Source organism: Paroedura picta, chromosome 18 (assembly GCF_049243985.1).
Source record: "Paroedura picta isolate Pp20150507F chromosome 18, Ppicta_v3.0, whole genome shotgun sequence".
Taxonomy (NCBI): domain Eukaryota; kingdom Metazoa; phylum Chordata; class Lepidosauria; order Squamata; family Gekkonidae; genus Paroedura; species Paroedura picta.
This window is the reverse complement of record NC_135386.1, coordinates 3,823,899-3,841,555: the sequence shown is the minus strand read 5'-3', so window position 1 is coordinate 3,841,555 and position 17,657 is coordinate 3,823,899. Positions and strand designations below refer to the sequence as shown.

Genomic DNA, 17,657 nt, shown 5'->3' with positions numbered 1-17,657 from the left:
AAGAATGCTGAGAGATGAGCTGCGTTGAATCAAAACGCTGGGCGAGACGGGTTGCTGATTCAGCAGGGCTCTGCTTAGTACGGCTTAAAACACAGAATGACATTAACAGAGAAAAGTAAGCCAGACTCAAAAGGCCGAGCTTTTAACCTGATGCTCAGTCACTGGAAGTGAATGACTGAGACAGGGATGTAATTTCAAGTGGTTTTTGCAGGAGAAGATCTAGAGTCCCAGAGCCCCTTAAGCACATCGGAACAGCCATGCTGGATCAGACCAGTGGTCCATCCAGTCCAGTATCCTGTGTCACACAAGAGGCCAACAACCAAAGCAGAAACAAAGTAACACCCCCCTGCCCCGTGTATACAAGCTAGGAACTTCAGAGGCTAAGCAGCAGAATATACTAAAAAAACAAACATTTATTACTGTTCATGTGCACATTTAAGATTTAAAAAACATCAGTATTCATCATACACTATTGCACAGATCCAATCCATATTGACACATGGATAAAGTGACCTAATACAAAGTACCCAATGCATTTCACCCTTTTCTTGGGGTCTTCCTAGGTGGTCAGATATTAAAATGTGGTTTGTTCTTGGTTTGTCGGAGGGAACGCACCACAGTTTGGGCATCTCAACCAACTACAGTTGGTTAGATCTCTCACCCATGCAGTAGCCGAGGGCACACAAGAGCTCGAGGAAGTCCTGGCTCATTCTCGACACAAACGACATCTGAGTGGCCCTGAGGAGCACATCCTGGTTTTGTGGAGGAAGTGATCTAGCATGCACAACATTCTGTTCGTTCACCCGCTCCGTCTTTTTTTTTTTTTTTTTTATGGGGCAAACACTTCTTTGGAACACCCAAGGCTTCCTCAAAGCTCCAGGTTGTGTAGGGGGACCCTCCCGAGCCACCCTACCTCATAGCATTCGATATCGGCTCAGAGGAGTTGATTCGGCCTCTGTTCTAACACGCTGTCGGAACTTACTGCCTGCATACTCCACCAATCCTTCCCAGGCTCCTCCACTGCCGGAAGAGGCCATTACCTGCACTGCTAATGGGAGCCCCCCTGATTACAGCGTATGTCCTGCTGGCCATCAGGATACGAACTATTTGGTGCGGTCCTCAAGGGCACAGCTGAAGTCCTTCGGGTTGAACGACGTGCCAGCGAGCGGATTCGACGCTTCCTCGGCTGCACATCTCTCTCCAGTGGATCTGCCCCATTTCTGGAGCATCGGGGCCAATCAGAACTCTCCCCACGGCACAGCTGCGAGTGTAGAGGCGAGCCTGGGATGGGAGAAAGAAGAAAAGAGGTGTCGGTTCCATTTTTCTTTGCATGTCGAGAAGCAGCTGCATGTTCGCCTAACGAACGGCCCGGAAGACAGTCTCCTCACCTGCATGACCGTGAACTCCAGGGACAGTGCTTGCTCCAGGATGTCTCCTGATGGAACATTGAAGAGGAACGGGGTGTTCCACACGGGGCTGCAGCCTGCGATGGATTTGGTCTCTTTTACATCGATGACCTTCCCATTGTGGTGCAGGCGGATTGTGACATAGTGGTCTAGAGAGAAGGAAATTGGAAGGTGGAGGTCTCAAACATGGCAGCTGCTCTCTAGGGGCACAGAGGTCTTACACATCACCTTCTGCCTGGTTTCTGACTTTTTGCCCCGAACAGAGAAAAAGAAAACTAACAATTTGCTTTAGGATGCTTAGGGCTGATCCTGCGTTGAGCAGGGGGTTGGACTAGATGGCCTGTATGGCCCCTTCCAACTCTATGATTCTGTGATTCTATGAATTTGTGGAATTGATGATTAGAGAAATACAGTAATAATAGTAAATAATAATAAGAATTTTCTTTAAAAAAGAAAAGAAAAAAGATAGGGTTCCCCCCTATGTCTGTAACTTTAGAGTAACTTAAATTTGTAATTTTCTATATATTTGCCATGGAAATAATCAGAAGTGTCTTCTTTATATATATTTCCCTGCTTTTCTATAGTCTTTCTTCTTCTTTTTTTTTTCTTTTGGTAGTTTGTTAGATTTTATCTTTGCCTTGTCTGAAAATTTCTTTAAACAATGAATAAATTGCATGCAAACACGGAATCACAAAGGACCTTTCTGGATTGTCCTACCTGGCGTCCCTGGGATGCGGGTGAGGCGCCCCAAATTTTCAGCTTTGCGCACCAGGACTTTGATGCGACTGGCTAGCGCTTGGTACTGCAGGAGGAGGAACAGCTGCCCGGCGGACTTGGGCCGGGGAAGCGAAGGGCTGCAGCTCACATCTTGGGAACTGAGAGACTGGAATAAAAAACGAAAGGGAAGGAGGTTATGTGGCGACTGATTGTCCCTGTGTGGATTGAAGCGATTTCAAGATTTTGTAGAGATGGGTCAATTCACTTCTTTGATTAGAAACAAGTCAATAACTTAATTCGTTGCTAACTGGAAACCCCTTAAGGATTTCTCGCATGAAAATGGGGGGAAATTTGAGTTGATGATTTGCGGTTACGAGGACTAAAGGAGAAGAAATTTTTGGCTTTGACGTGAAGAGAGAGATTTGTAGAGATTAAAAACAATTTTTTTTGTTATTGTTTTGAAATGTTTAAAGAATTATTTCGTTATAAGTTTGTAGGTTCGGATTACTTGGTCATTGTATATGCCTTTGTTGCACAGAAACTCAAAAGCTTAACGGGCATTTTTGTCTTTGCTTTTAATTCTCTCTCGTCTTTTCTCGTCTGCCGCTTTTAACACCACGCTTGATCCAGTTTCACATACACATATTTTTAAAATAAAAATAATGTGGACAGGAATGTGGCCCTGAGCTTCTTGGCAGCACAAAGTTTTTGTAACAAGCAGCAGCTCTTTTCGCCTCACTTCTTACTGTCCTGCTACCATACCAGCAAGGTCATTTGGATGGAACATGACCCTCAAAGCTAACTGGCACAATTCCTTACCTTTTTAAGTTTGGTTTTGGTGGTTGACAGTTCCTGGGTATAGGAGGAGACGCCATGTTCCAAGGCTGCTTGTGTGCATGGGAACATCACCTCCCCGATGAAGGAATCCTTCAAGTTGTGGAACCCCTTTGCATAGACGGCAAAGCGCAGAGTTAGACGCTGCGAGTCCTCTAGACTATAGTGGCCAAAATGGAATTCCTCGTGAAATTCGGGATTCAGACTCTTCTTCTGCAGGGCAGTCCGTTTGGGCTCGGCGAATTTCGGAAGCAAGTAGACCTTGACGTAGGAATCCCGGCTGGACCGGAAACCCTTTGGCAGGTGGGAGACGCCGATCACCGTCACAATCAGTGTGGTTTCGGGCTCCGAGTAAAACAAAGTGAAGTGGAGATGCGGGCGCGGCTTCGGTCCGGCACTGGACAGGTTCCGTGGCACAGTGTACGATCGCACAATGTCGGCGCCTTGGACGGGACTGGAGAGAAGGCGGTGTTCGTCCCCTGGTGTGCCGCTGCCGGAGATGGTGCAGCGACGTTCCATGCTCAATGCGGACTTGACGGGCTGGATCAGCTTGGGTGGAAAGGGAATGCTGGGTAACGAAGCTCTGCCACGGCGGAGTCTCTTGGGTGGGATGCCGTGGTCCGATACCACCGGGGCTTTGGCGAGCTCGGGAGGCAGACGATCCAGAACCTCTCCTTCTATCTCCGTGTACTGCTGCTGAATCGCCACGGCGGTGACTTGAGAAGGCAGGGCCGGCCCGAGATCCACTAGGGTGCAAGGCGGTGACAACGCTCCACCCTTCTCTTTACGCCTCTTCAGCCAGCGCCAGCAGATTGTGCAGCCGAGGAGAAGGCAGAAACAGAGGACCGCGAGTCCGACACCGAGAAGCACCTGCAGACTGTCTAAACAGAGGAAAGAGATTTTTGTGTCTGGAGGTCCGTGTTACGTATTCTTACGTAGCACTTTCAGACGGGATTTCAACGGGCCTGCAAGGATATCTCGAATTCCAGGCGACAGCAATAATTTTGGCCAATTGCCGTTTTTGCTACAAGGGTGGCTAACTCTGTCCGAGGTTAACGCGTTAATGTCTGAACAAAACACAAAACAAGCTTTGGATCACAATGGGGGTAGAAGGACGTTGGCCGGCGAGTTTCTGGTTCTGAGAAGGGTACATCGAAAGGACATCAACAGAGCCCTGCTGGATCAGCTCAGTGGTCTATCTAGTCCAGCCTCCTGCCTCGCATAGTCGCCGGCCAGTTCCTCTGGAGGGTCAACAAACTGGGCAAGGAAGCCAAGGCCTTGCCGTGATGAGCACAGCTTTCAAGGTATCAGGTATCGCCACCTTTCAAATCCCGTCCCGTACAAACCGTGGCAACAAACCGTGTCTGGAACCATTACACCGGTCCGAGCTGTTTGCTCCAAGCTCGAATAAACCGAGCCAAGCCTCAAGACAGATAAAGTTCGTGGAAAAAACAGCTCTTCTTATCAGAACGGCTGCCCGGCTGACGCAAAACCTTCAAAACGCCCCTTTAGAAAGAGCGCCAGATCGTCCCTTTAATCCACGAGTCGGCTGGTGATCTGGGCTTGGGGCAGACCAGGAATTATGAATTTACTTTCTGTAGAAATGGTGTACCGTGGGGAGGGGTGGGGGGCTCTACGTTGGCTTTACGGAAGGATACATTGCTGATTGCCCGGGGAAGGCCTTTATGGAACTCCTTGATACAGAGTTAGACACTTAGTCTCTCTAGGCTGGTCTTGCCTCTTCTGACTAGCAGTGACCTACAAGGCCAGTTGAGGGCCTCCAGCAGAGAGCTTCCAGGGCCTCCTCCCCTATTGTACCCCACTAGGTTCCCTGTCCTCCCCAGGCTCCATCCCCCAAATCTTGAGTTTCCCAACCTGGATCCAGTATCCCTATCCCTCATCCCCTGTCAGTTCTCAGGGGGGACTTGATAAGTCCCAACTTGCCCCACTCACGTTCTAAAAACCGGATGCCAGGAAAGGTTCAGGGGGTGCTCTGAGGCCCATGGGCGCCATGTTGGGGACCATGCCTGGGAGGATGTCCAAAAGCATGCAGGTGGTTGTGCTCAGAGGGCCAGGGAGTTCCAGCTGGCCTGCAGCTGCCTTCCCCGGCATGTCAAGGACAGACCAAGCCGGGGGCAACGGCAGAGGCGCAGAGTGTCCTTTCCAGATTAGACAGAGCCGACACAGTTGATATGGACAAGGAGCGAGGGATCTATTTTTGGTCTCTACCTGGAAATTCACAGTCAGGTGCTTTGGTCTCGGCTTGTAAACAGGGACAGTCCTGATAAAAAAGGCCGGGAGGGCTGGTCCCTTTCTCGTGCTCCTTCCGAGCTGGCCGGGGGTGTTTTGTCCACGGCCAAATGGGAAGCGTTTACCTTAAATAACCCCCCCCGCTTCCACTTTTGTTTGTGGAAGGGGAGACAAGACAAAAGGAGTGTAACCCGTTTAGGTGTTGCTTGGTGATGGGTGATAGTTTTGACCTTTTGTCATCTGCAGGGGAGCGGAGGTATGCGTTAGGCCGGGGGAAATCCTGAGATCTAATTCTGCCTTTCCGAACCATTTGTTTCAATGGCATTAATACAGCCACTTTTGGGGGTGGCGTAATTTGGGGTGAATGCTGTAGAAGTGGGGCAGGGGCCTCCGTGCTAGTTTCCTGATCAAATTCACCCTCCCCTCTCAAAACAGCTACCATTAAGCCCAAGAGGGAAAAAGTGTTTTCCAAGGCTAACAAGACCTGGGATTGGGATTGAGGATTGGTACCATCAGTATCCCCTCCCCACCTGCTAGTAGGAGGAGGGGGAAGTTGATTAGTTGATTAGCCGATCTTGCCAGGTTAGCTTGCTAACTAATAAGGAACTGTAGCTGTTGTTAATGGATTTTAATGGGTTTTATTGGGGTTTATAATGTTGTAACCCGCCACGAGCCGCAAGGGAGTGGCGGGTAATACATCGAATAATAATAATAGTAATAATAGTAATAATAGTAATATTAATAATATTAATAATATTGATATTGATATTGATATTAATATTAATAATAATATCCCAGCCATTTGCTCCTTTATTCAGGCTAAAGCCAGTGTGGAGTAGTGGTTAGAAACTGAAAATTTCGGGGGGACCTAACACGACCGAGGGGGCTGATATCCCCAACGCCCCATTCTGCTAGAAGTTCACTCTAAAGGGGGAGTGGCTGAACGGTGGCTCTTCGGAGGTCCGAACACTACAATTGCCATGAGCCCCTGCCAGCTGGTTGGCAGGGGCTCATGGTAACTGTAGTATTTGGACCTCTAGAGAGCCACAGTCTGGCCTCTCCTGCTCTAAAGCCTTCCAGAGTGTTACGAATACCCGATTCTCTCTCCCCCTACCGCTCACAGTGGGCACGTTGCATTGACTGACCCACGGCCTCCCTGGGATGTCCCTGGCCCAAGTCTAAAACTCCAACCACTACACCATGGACACCAAACACTGCACAGGTTGACTAACCCTCTAGGACAGGGTTAGTCAACCTGTGGTCCTCCAGATGTCCATGGACTACAATTCCCATGAGCCCCTGCCAGCGTTTGCTGGCAGGGGCTCATGGGAATAGTAGTCCATGGACATCTGGAGGACCACAGGTTGACTAACCCTGCTCTGGGAAATATCTTCTTTCGCTTATGAATGCCCCTTGAAGAACCACAAGAATGCCCCAGCATAAGAAGTAAACCCATCCCCCGGAATTGAGAACAATCCCGATCAACAGCAGGGCCTTTTCGGTTCTGGCGCCACGATGCTGAAAGGTTCTCTTCGAAAAGCTTCATCGCATCGTCCGTTTGGGTCTCCCTCTTTAGCAAGCATGTTGAAAAGTGTATGACTTCCACAAAGCCCCGGAACGAGTTGGAATCAACCAGGGAAACGGCTTTGAATTTCCACTCTTATCAGAATTCGGCTCGTCGTCCGGAAACCAACTGGGGGATTTTTTTTTTTTATTATTAAATACAGTGTATAAACCCCGGGGCTGAATCGAGCTCTGCTTGTTGACTTTCAGGCTGGCATGCAACCGCCGCAGCATTTTCCCCTTAAGGGGGTGGGGGGTAAACGGCTACTAAACTCAACCTCCACGGATCGCTCCTGGCTCCGAGCCGCGACAAATCTCAGAAACACAAGCCTGAATCACGCCGACGAGCAAAAGGGCATGCAGTTAAGTGTGCAAAGACTCTGAAGGCGATTTGCTCCAGAAGCCACGATGAAAAATACAATTCCTGACCGGCACAGAAAACCGAGCATCTCGGTGTGAACGTCAGGCTCTCCTTGGAAGGGAGATTGGATCTTGTCTTCAGGGTGTCGCCGGACTCAAAACTTTGCTTGGCTCTTAAGCCCTTTCGGCGGCCCCTGCCCTCTGCTTTCTCCTACCCCCGTTGCCTCCCCTCAGCCCCCGGTAACTCGGCACCTTTCTCCAAGATCCCCTCCCTCCCTCGGCTCGGAACAAAGCTCCTTACTGTTTGCCTGAATCAGAGCCCTTCTCTCCTAGACAGGCAAACAAAAGCCGCTCTGAGGTAGAAGCTGAGCGGCCCCTCTGAAATCAATCCAGCCGGCCCAGGTGGATGAAGGAAAGGCGGACGGACCGTGCCCGGAAAAAAGGCATTTTTGATGCCTCTCCCCTCGAGACATCCAACCTCCCCAAGAGTCACACGGAATGTTATTCAACATTCTGGGGCTGTAGCACAGCAGTGGCCGCTAAGCACAAATGGGCTTTAGACAAACTGAACGAGCAGACTGTCGGCCGCGGTGCCTAAATGGAACCTGCATGGACAGAGGGAGGCTACCTCGGAATACCGCCTGCTGGAAAAGCAACCGTAGAGGGAGGAATTTGCTGGAAAAGCCACTGTAAAGGGGGACAGGTACGCTGCCCTGTTGTCTCTGTCCGCAGGGTGGGTTAAAAACCTGCCACTCGATTTGACCCTAAAGATGTCCCTAACGTCTATGTTCCCAGTAATGGGTTGATTTTGCTCAGGGAGAGCACCGAGCAGGGATGATGGCCAAGACTGACCATGGGTCTGATCCTGCAAGGCTTTTCTGACATTTCGTCAGAGTCGTTTCAGAGGGTAGTTGTGTCGGGGTGCAGCTGAACTGCTAGACTGGAGTCCCGTGGCAACTTCTGAGATGCACGAGAATTTCAGGCTGCCATCTCGTGCAGCGATCTTTGACTTCCTGATTCCCCGTACTCTGAAAACCTTGTCGCTCTGCTAAGTCACTACGGGATCCAAACCTAGCTGTTCACTGATGTACTAATGAGCCAGCTGAGCAGATTTTCAAAACAAAAGCCACAAAAAGAGTCCAGGAGCACCTGAAAGACGAACGAAATTTGTGGTCGTCGAGGAGCTTTCGCGAACTCCTGCTCACTTTTTTGGATACAGGTCGAATGGGCGTCCATCTGTCCTCAGATAGAAAATCCCTTCACTCTCCAAAATATATAGGACAGACTCCCCTTCTAGCTGGCCCAAGGTCACCCAGCTGGCTGCATGTGTGGGAGCGGGGAATCGAACCTGGTTGTCCAGGTTAGAGGCTGCCGCTCTTAACCGCAAAAGCAGGCTGGGATGAAACTTCCTAACAAACATCTCTACCTTGAAAGAATCAGAGAGAAGCCGTCCAAGACTGAAATCTGGAAACACCCCCGTTGCCAGCTTTTCTCCTTTACCCTTGGGACCTCGTTCCCTCTTGGGAGATGTGTCTGTGCTCTGCCCCTGAGGAGAGCTGCCCCAAATGGCCCTGCCCGTGCCAGTTCTCCCCTCTTACCTGCTTGCCCGCTGTCACTTCTCGGGTGGGATGCCAGATCAGGCGAGCCCCCGGGCGATCCTGGCCCAGTTGGCATGAGGAAGTCCATGGGAAACTCCTGGAAGGGGGGAAAGGGAGAAGTTCAGAACCGGTCGGTCGGAAGTGTCCAAAGCTTAGACGCAGGCGAGGGTCCCCGGCGGGATGGGCAGCCGCCTGGGAAAGAGAGGCTGGGAAACACTTTGGGCTCCTCGAGCTGAGCAAACAAAGTGGACCAATTCCAGCGCTTGCACTCCGAAGGGCACAGGGGAGGGAGGGAGGGAGGGAATGCCAGCTCCGGAGGCAAAGAAGCTCTCGGCTCTCGAGGGCTCGGTTGCCAGGGAACCAGCCGGGAGGAGTTTGGGTGGGAGGGGAAGGCGGCCAAGCAGGATGGAGGGCAGGAGGCCCGATCGGGGCTCCAGCGGCCTGGCGTGCAGGGAGGGCGCTCTGGAAAAGGAGGTCTTAGCGGGGTTGTTTTGAAAGGACACTTGTTTTTTGTACCCCAAAGTGGCTTATAAATATCTTTCCCTTTCTCTCCCCACGATAGGCACTCTGTGGGGTAAGTTGGGGCGGAGAGAGCTCTGGCAGAAATGCTCAGCGAGAGCAGCTCTAAGGGAACTGGGACTGGCCCAAGGTCACCCAGCTGGCTGTATCTGGAGGAGGAGTGGGGAATCAAACCTGGCTCATCAGATTAGAGTCTGTCGTTTTTCAACCACTACACCACGCTGGCTTTTAATCTTGCCAAAACACCGCTCTGGTTGCAAAATGGTGACACTCCGAAAGGACAACTCTTCCCCGGAGAGAAAATGTCATTTAGAGTTTGCCAGCCCTGGGTTTAGAAATATCTGGAGATTTGGGACCCAGACGCCTGCACTGATTTTGGCGCACGAGGGCAGAATGCGAGAAAGGGGACAGTGGTTCGGCTGGACGAACCGCAGAGGCACGCAATGATTAACTCTAATAAGAGTCCCCTTGCCAGAGGATACGGCACTCGAAAGGTAAAGAAGAGAGCTCGAAACTCCCGAAAACATCTCTTGGCTCTTCTACTCATCTGTGCTTCCCTCTGGTGTTATACCGCGAGTACTGCAAGCCAACCCAAATTCGAGGATTTTTAGCATGTATGTCAATTCTGGGGATGGAGGAAAGTGCCGTCAAGGGACAGCTAAGATATAATAATAACAATGTTCTTGTTAATTAGAACCCGTCATTCCCTGAAGACTCTGGTGGGTAACAACATAAGAGTAGTAGTAGATTTAGTGTATTGGCCAAAGGCCTCTACAATGAAGTTAAAGTACACACAAATATATATATATGCATATAGAATTTAGCTAAAAAGACAATAACGATCCCTCCCTTACCTTATCGAGGAAGCGAAGACTTTTGGATCTGCAAAATTGGACGCGGGTGAAAATTTGGAAGCCTGTTTCCATCCAGCTGGACTGGTTCAACGGCAGAAATCGGCACTCCCTCTGGGGTCTGCTATGTAAACCTCGCAGCTTTTGTTCCGCGTATTAAGAGCTCTTGTAAGAAGAAAACCTGGGCAGCCGCTGAAGGGATTTGGGAACCAGTTCTCCTTGCACACACGGTGTAGCTATCTTTCCCTTGACTCCGAATCGGCAACAGGTCTGAGATGGAGGGAAGCCTTGGTCTCTGTAGAATCAGTTCTCCATCCCGAGCGCTGTATTGTCCTCATCCGAGATGAGCCTTTGTTCGCACACGAATGGAAATCTCCGCCCCGAACCAGAACGGTTCGGTACATTTCGTTTGTTTGGACAACGAAACAGAACGAGAGAAATTGAACTCCTCACACTTTCTGGACTGGGGACCTGCTTCTAACTCTCAGGGAGCTGTGAGGGACCCATGTGTGTCACAGGAAGAGGAGGGCCAGAGTTATGACCTCAGCAGAGGAGAGGGGGATCCCCACATGGCAAGAAGGCCCAGTGTCACAGTGCTGACTGATGAGAGGCAGCCAGATCAAGGTAGGGAAAGCAAGAGAACAAGGGAGAGTCTTTGTAGAGAGAAGGATTTAATATGGAATCTCCTCCCAAGCCGAATTACTGTTTCTGCTGCTCCTTTTTGTGTGCATGGAGAGTCAGGGGGCTCAGCACCTGCTGCTTTGAGCAACAGGGATTTGCACAAGGCAGCCCCCTAAAAAGGTCGGTAATAGGGGGTCCCTGTCTTTTGTGAGCCTATGGGCACCTTTGGAATTCTGAGTGCGGTGAGTGCAACTACAAAATGGCCACCACAGGAGGTGGAGCCAATCACAGAATGGCTTCCATGGAATTAACTTGGGCCATTTGGTATAGATCCTTGTGTGGGGGTGGCAGCTCCTGCCAAAGCAATGTTTTTCTTTTTTAAAACTTTTAGTGGCCAAAAGCCCTACTAGCTCTGCTCACTTTTTAAGAACACTTGGTGGGAACCAGGAAGATTACCAGCTTGGAGAAGTCAAGGTGGACTGTGAGAGGATCTCTATTTAAGGCAGGAGCATGCGGTAATGATAAACACACAACCAAAGCAAGAACACATGCGCAGCCGTTATATGAAGAGGTAGAAGTTTATTGGAATATAAACATTCAGATAACATGTAAGATAAGGGGGGGGGGAAAATCCAACAACAACATATACAGACGACTTGCTGGAAGGAGACATCTGAGGTATTTAATTCACCATCTAGGCTATCACATTTTATTTCTTTTTTTCCTTTAAATAGTTAACGATAAGCTAGTGGCAAGGCGGCGGCTGCTGCCGATTGGAAAAGCAGGCTTCTCCTTGGAACCTGCCCGGGAATAGCTGAGAAGAGGGCTCCGCTATCCAAACCCGGTTCGTCCGAGAGGGACCCTGAGCGCGCGCTGGGGGAGAACGCTCCCTCCGCCCCGCCCCGACGGTCGAAGGAACCGTGAAGCCTTCCGGGACAGTCAGAAAGCGTCAGGGGGCTCAAAACGGACGCCCAGCCCGACAGCGTGCAGAAAGATCTGTGCGATCAAGTCCTTGGAATCGCCAGCTCAAAAAGGTCTTGGGTAGAACGGACAGCCAAAAAACCCCCGAGACCCCAGAGAGTGTCCGAGGGTCAAATACCGGGCCAAGTGGTTCGGGTACATTGGTCAGCCCTGGATCTAGAGACCGGCGCCTGCCTGGAGCCAAGGGTTTTGGGTTTGTGCCGCTCTGGCAAGCTGGGACTTTGGTCTGGTGCTCGGAGAGGCGTGGGGCGAGGAGAGAGGGGGGAGCGTGCCCTCAGCCAAAAGCAACCCGGGACGCAAGAAGAAACAGCCCTTGCTCTCGTATCAAAAGCCCTGAGTTACCCTAAAATCTTTCAAGGTTGACAGTCGGGAAAAGGGCTTGCGGGACAGCCCCCCCCCCAGTCATCTTCCTGGTCCCAAGCTTGTTCCCGTGCCTGGCCACCCCCCTGAAAAGCCTGGCCACAGCAGCAGAAGTGGCTTCCGAACAAACAAACAACACCCCCCCCCCCACCCCCAATGCAGTCAAAATGACCAGCGTCAAAACCAGGGTCGAGAAAGGGGGTGTGAATTTCACAGTTTAAAAACAGCTGGGCCCCAGAAACAAAGGGCCTGGAGCGTCAACGCAGCTTATTTCAAATGAGGTATATATGGTTACAAATCCCAGAAGGGTCTACTCTTTCGCCCCCTCCCCCCTCCGAATGGGATTCGGACAATCTTTTTGCCTGGTGCCCGGCTAGCCGCAGTGCTCAGAGGAGGGGAAAGTCTCCACGCGTGGAAGCTTTCCGCTGGGATCCAAGCGGCTTTGTGTGCAAGAAAACGCAACTGCTCGTGCGAGATTAAAAACGGGGGTCAAGGTTAGTTGCAAAGGCGGAAAGGGGTCGCTTTCAAACCCTGGCTCTGCCCCGAATCACGTTTTAGAAGCAGGGTTGGCAGGCGCTTGATTTGTAGGGCAAAGGTCGACGGGAGTCATGAAAGTGTCCCCCTCCTCGAAATCTCTCCCCCCCCCCTCAAGTGGGGTGCTTTTGTTAAGCCAGTGGAGCAAAAGCAAGCTGAGTGTGGGGGGGGGGTTGGGGAGGGTTCAGGCCCCCTACAGCCACTCCCGGGCCCACGGATCTCTCAACCTCTTCTTCACATAAAGCTGGGGTGTACCCAGAATTAAGTCATATTCACATCCGACCAACCGAAATACAGCCAACGCCAGAACTTCTCTTTGACCCCGAACTTGCCAAAAAGAAAGCGTCAATCATTTGGGAAAAGCTCATAAAAACCCTCCGTGGGCAGAGGTTTAGAATCTTGCATTAAGGGAGGGTTTTTTTTAAAAAAAAAAAAACAAGTTTTCACCAACTTAGATAACTAAGCAATGAAGTCAGGTCCGTACAAGCGGAGCCGATCGGTTCGGCTGCCGAATGTTCGCTTTTTAAAAAACGGTTTACCTCCGGTTTCGTTTAGGCACCAGGGAAGGAAAATTCGGGGTTTCTCTAAGGCTGGGGAGGGTGTCGGATCCAACGGCAACACCACATTTTTTTAAGTTTTTCAATGCGCTCGTAAAGAGGCAGATGTCAGGATTCCACAAGAACGCCGATATTCCCCAAGTGTGGGATGCCCGGGCCCTCTTCCTTAAATGCCGTGATGACAAAAACAACGAGTCCCTAGGGGGCGAGGGAAGGGAAACGCAACAAGGCAGAGATGAACAGTGGGGATTCCGCACCGAGGAGAGAAAGCCAAGGTAAACATGCCGAGCCCTGAGCCAACTGCTGAATTTCACTGCCCGGGCACATACAATGAGTTGCACTGAGATTAACTGTTTTAGCAGCTAACGCTCCCCCTGGCCCTGCTACCATATCCGACCTACCCTGTCGTGGCTAACTTTAAATGCACAATAAAAGAAAACTGAAGGGGGTCCCTGAAATTTCCGTGTCCAGTTTTGAGTCTCCCGTTCAATCGTTGCTATCCTTTATCTTTTCATGAGGGAGGGACCGCCGTGCTTTTGAAGAAGAGATGGACTGAGCAGAGTAGTCGGGCAGAGGGTACCCATGCTTGAGGACTCGCAGAACGACGGCTCTGCTCTCCAGAGGGGGGCTGAAGACTGTTTTGCTGCAAAGCCCCTTTTTGTTTGGAGGGTTGACTTCAGTGCAGCGACACCCGTTTTAAGTTTGCCCTCAGACCCCAGCCAGAGAAGAAAAGCATCCGGCTGCACCTCAAGCAGACCGCCCACTCGGAGAAGGGCCTGCTGCATCTGCGCCAAAGCGGAAAGGCTTGGCTCTGGAGAACTGGTCTCAAAAGTCATCGTACGGCCAGTGGAAACCCCAACACCACGTCCTAATGTCCTTTTTAGAAGAAGGCCACGTTGCAAACTGAGCGGGCAACCAACAGATAAAGGGGCGTTTGCTCTGGATAGGGAGCGTTCAGCTAAATCAATCTTTCCCGCAAGAGTTTCTTCCCAATGTCACGTGCCGCCAGGAGCGATACCGGATGCATTTCTACGGAGGAGCACACCGGGAAGATGTCGGAACCGGAAGTCCACCTGAGATTTTTTCTTCCACGGCGGCCTTTCATTTCCAAAGCAATTTCTCCTTTGCAGGCGCATTTGAGGAGGTACAAACAATGTGCGAGGATCTGTCCAAATGTTGAGGGTTTCACCCTTCTGCTCAGGGAAGCAACAATGGAACATCAGCTTAACCCCCGCAAGAGAAGTGCTGTGAATTGGATTTCCACAATTGAGGTCCCGTCTTCCCTCTGGAAAGCGACCGCTTCTAACAATGCAGATTATACAAGGGGGGGGAGAGGCACGAATGGACCTGGCGGTCCTTGAACCAAGGTTTCTAATAGTTCCTGTTCGGGTTTGTATCTACCATGCACCCTGAGCTCAGGAGTACTGTAGACAGACCAAGGTCCTCTTCTAACATTGCCCCTTTTGGAATACCGGGGAAAGAGCAGAGGCAAAATGATGCACGGGGATCAGAATGGTCCTAACCTGGGGTATCCCGGAAATCCTGAGCCCTTAACACTACCACCCCCTTCCATATTAAATCTGAGAGATGACCGTTGCCCTTAAGGGCCACTTGCCTGAGATACCACAAGCCAAGTGCTTCCATGCTAAATCGGAGACCTTGAAAAGCTACCTGGACCTTCTCCTGCTCAGGGGTTCCATTTTTTTTGGGGGGGGGGAGGATGGGTAGGGCGACAGGTGTGTCTTTGGTGCTACGATATATAAAACAAAACAAAACAAAAAATAAAAGCAGTCAGCGAGACATATAAAAAGAAGCTTTAACATACACAAATCCTTCCAGAACAGAAAGAGAGGAAGAGAGAGAAGGGCGGGGGAGGGGGAAATCCACACGCACACACACACACACACGCACAGCAATTAAGTACATATTTTTGAGGTATTTTATCTGCTCAGGAGAAGCTGGTGCATAACTGGAGCATGACTGAGATTGCCGGGTAGGGCAGGAGGGCGGCTGATCTCTCTGGCAAGGAAACCAGGTGGTGGGTTATGAATCAATGGACTGAGAATGAGGGGTGGGGGTGGAATCGTACAGCGTAGGATGAGAATTGCGTCTAGACACAAGAGGAGGGCAGAGGTGAGGAAAAGGCAGCAAGAAGAAGAGGAAGGCCAGTCATGGAAGCAACCAAGATGGGTTCCCTGTTCTTAAAATGATCTCAAAGGGGAGGGGAGATGAGGAGGGGGCTTGGGTGGGGGGCTAGTGGAACCATGATGAGGCTAACCGGAGGAAGTACTACCCTGCTATGCTCAGTGGCTTGTTTTCCCTTTTGCAGGGCGTAGCACTCACTTAGGAGAAAGGAGCTGTGGAGAGGTCTGAATACCCGTTCAACCCACGAGACACCCTGGCGGGCTCTTTGCTCATTCCCGAGTTTGGCCTACTTCTCAGGGCTGAAGCAAAGGAACCAGAGAACGATGTTGGCTCTCCCGAACTCTCTGGACAAAACAAAGCAAGATGAGCAACCTGGATGTGCTGATGATTTTGGAAGGGGGTGGTTGCTGAAAGCAGAGAGAGGGTGAACGCAAGTAGCTAACGCACATAAAGTATGCTCCCTCCCAGGAGATCAAGAGGCATTGGAGGGCGGGAGCTTAGGTGCACCATCACCTGCGTATCACCCCCTCCCCGGGGGAATCTGAAACAACCATTACTCTGAGCTATTTGGCAGGCAAGGGAGGAAAAGCTCCAAGCACCCCCATGTATCAAAAGGGCATTTTGCAGCCAAGTGAGAAAAGGGAGGCCCTGTTAGGCTGGGGGGAGGGGGCTTTCCCTGGAGCTTATGAAAATCTTCGCGGTGGAAGAGGGCCAACACCAGCTTCCTCCTGCCAAGTGGTGCTGCAGACGTAAGAGCAGCAAAGTGAGGACAGCGGTAGACTGAACACAATGGGAATACGGGAGGCGGAAAAGCAAGGAGCAGGGAAGACGACGTCAAGGCAAGCAGAGCAGAAGAGGCACGGGGAAAGAAGACGAGATCCGGATTCTGGGAATGCACTGGAAGGGTTGAGGGGAAGTGAGTGCCAAGCCACGTCCAGGAGAGTGGGCAAGAGAGCATCAGCCGTGTCCCACCGGGGTAAGGATTGTCAATACACTGCAGACATTAATTAAAAAAAAAAACAAATAAAAGCACACTGCTTTGGGCTTCCAATTCGGGGAACGGGTTCTTAGCCCCCTCTGACCTTTTGCTACCATGGTAATGCTCAGTCATCGACAGAAATGCACAGCCCCTCGAGAGAATCCCTGATTGAAACACGCCCTGTGTCCCCCCTCCCCCCCTTTGCCGCCCTTTAATCCCCCCCCCAACCCCGGACACAGCAAGAACCTGAAGAAAGGCTAAGGACAGACGGCGGGAACCGTCCCGGCGTGGAGCACCGCCGGCCTGGACTCTCCCATTCTCTGCCGTCGGCCCATCGCAAAAGCGGGTTCCCTCAAGATGAGGTTTTTTAAAAAAAATAATAAAACAAAAGAAAGACAGAAAACTCGGTCGGCTCCTTTGAGGGTCACGAGGAGCCGCTTCAAGGCCGGAGACCCGTCCCTCGGTTTCCCTCAGAGAGACCAGCTGGTTGAGGGTTCGGCGCTGGGGGTGCCCCGTGAGGAGGTGGGGCTGGGGGAGCAGTGGGAGCTGCTGCTGCTGCTGCCCCCGCCGGTGCTCTGTGTGCTGGATCCGGCTATGAGGTGGACGACCGGCTTCTGGGCAAACAGCACTCCTGCGGGGCGGGCAGAGAAGGTCTGAGTTAAAAAAAAAATACCTTGAGGCAAATGAGACATGGTCAGGCATTCCAAAGGATGACACGGGGTGGAGGGGGTAGGGAAATACCTAGACATTTTGGGGAGGGGTGCAGCCTCTGGAGGGCAGGGTTTGTGGAGGGGACGGACTTCAGTGGGGATAATGCCATGGAGTCACAGGAACATATGAAACTACCCTATACTGATCGGTATAGAACCATAGAGTTGTAAGGGTCCATCCAGGCTATCCTTCTGCCCAGTGCAGGATCAGCCAGCCCTCCAGTTTCTCTGGCGGAGGGCTTTCATGTCCCCTACTGATCTTTTCCCCTGGAGATGTTAGGGATTCAACTTGGGACTTTCTGTATGCTCTGAGGCACGGCCCCTTCCCCAATGTATTTTTGTCCACCTTCCAAAGTGGCTGCTTTCTCCAGGGAAACCGATCTCTGCTGCCTGGGAAGCAGTGGTATTAGTGGGAGATCTCTGGCCTACACCTAGGAAGAAAGATCCGTAATCTGGGGGCCACCAGACAAAAGGCCCTGTCCCCGGGAGCAACGTGCTTTGCCCCCACCTGACAAATGGACCCTCCCATTACAGGATCTCAAGAAGGAGAGATGCCTCTGTTTGCGGTGGGGACCAGTTCTCAGATTGAGATTCTCTCTGCCCTGGGGAGGGCCAATTGCTGCATCCAGAGGGTACGGCATCTCCCCTAGCCTAGACGGGGCAGAGGAAGTG

At 51.3% G+C, this 17,657-nt stretch overlaps 2 protein-coding genes across 3 annotated transcripts in view; both read right to left on the bottom strand.

Annotated features, from left to right (window-relative positions):
* Positions 1 to 393: 393 nt before the first annotated feature.
* LOC143827932 (synaptotagmin-4-like) lies at positions 394 to 12,783 on the bottom strand. 2 transcript variants are annotated; one of them, XM_077318017.1, is made up of 6 exons: positions 10,102 to 12,783; positions 8,729 to 8,825; positions 2,943 to 3,838; positions 2,124 to 2,289; positions 1,389 to 1,555; positions 394 to 1,281 (listed from the first exon to the last, which is right to left on the bottom strand). In XM_077318017.1, exons 1-6 carry the CDS (start codon positions 10,171 to 10,173, stop codon positions 1,120 to 1,122), a joined length of 1,560 nt encoding a protein of 519 aa, XP_077174132.1. In that variant the 5' UTR covers positions 10,174 to 12,783; the 3' UTR covers positions 394 to 1,119. The 2 variants fall into 2 exon arrangements, with proteins under 2 accessions (XP_077174132.1, XP_077174133.1); XM_077318018.1 differs by lacking the exons at positions 8,729 to 8,825; positions 10,102 to 12,783 and adding an exon at positions 4,304 to 4,339.
* Positions 12,784 to 13,022: 239 nt separating this feature from the next.
* Positions 13,023 to 17,657, bottom strand: part of ARID3B (AT-rich interaction domain 3B) — a 28,213-nt gene continuing 23,578 nt past the window's right edge. Inside the window, exon 9 of the mRNA XM_077318016.1 lies at positions 13,023 to 16,906. Coding sequence (XP_077174131.1) covers positions 16,746 to 16,906 — 161 coding nt within the window. The 3' untranslated portion in view covers positions 13,023 to 16,745. The remainder of the gene's footprint in view (positions 16,907 to 17,657) is intronic.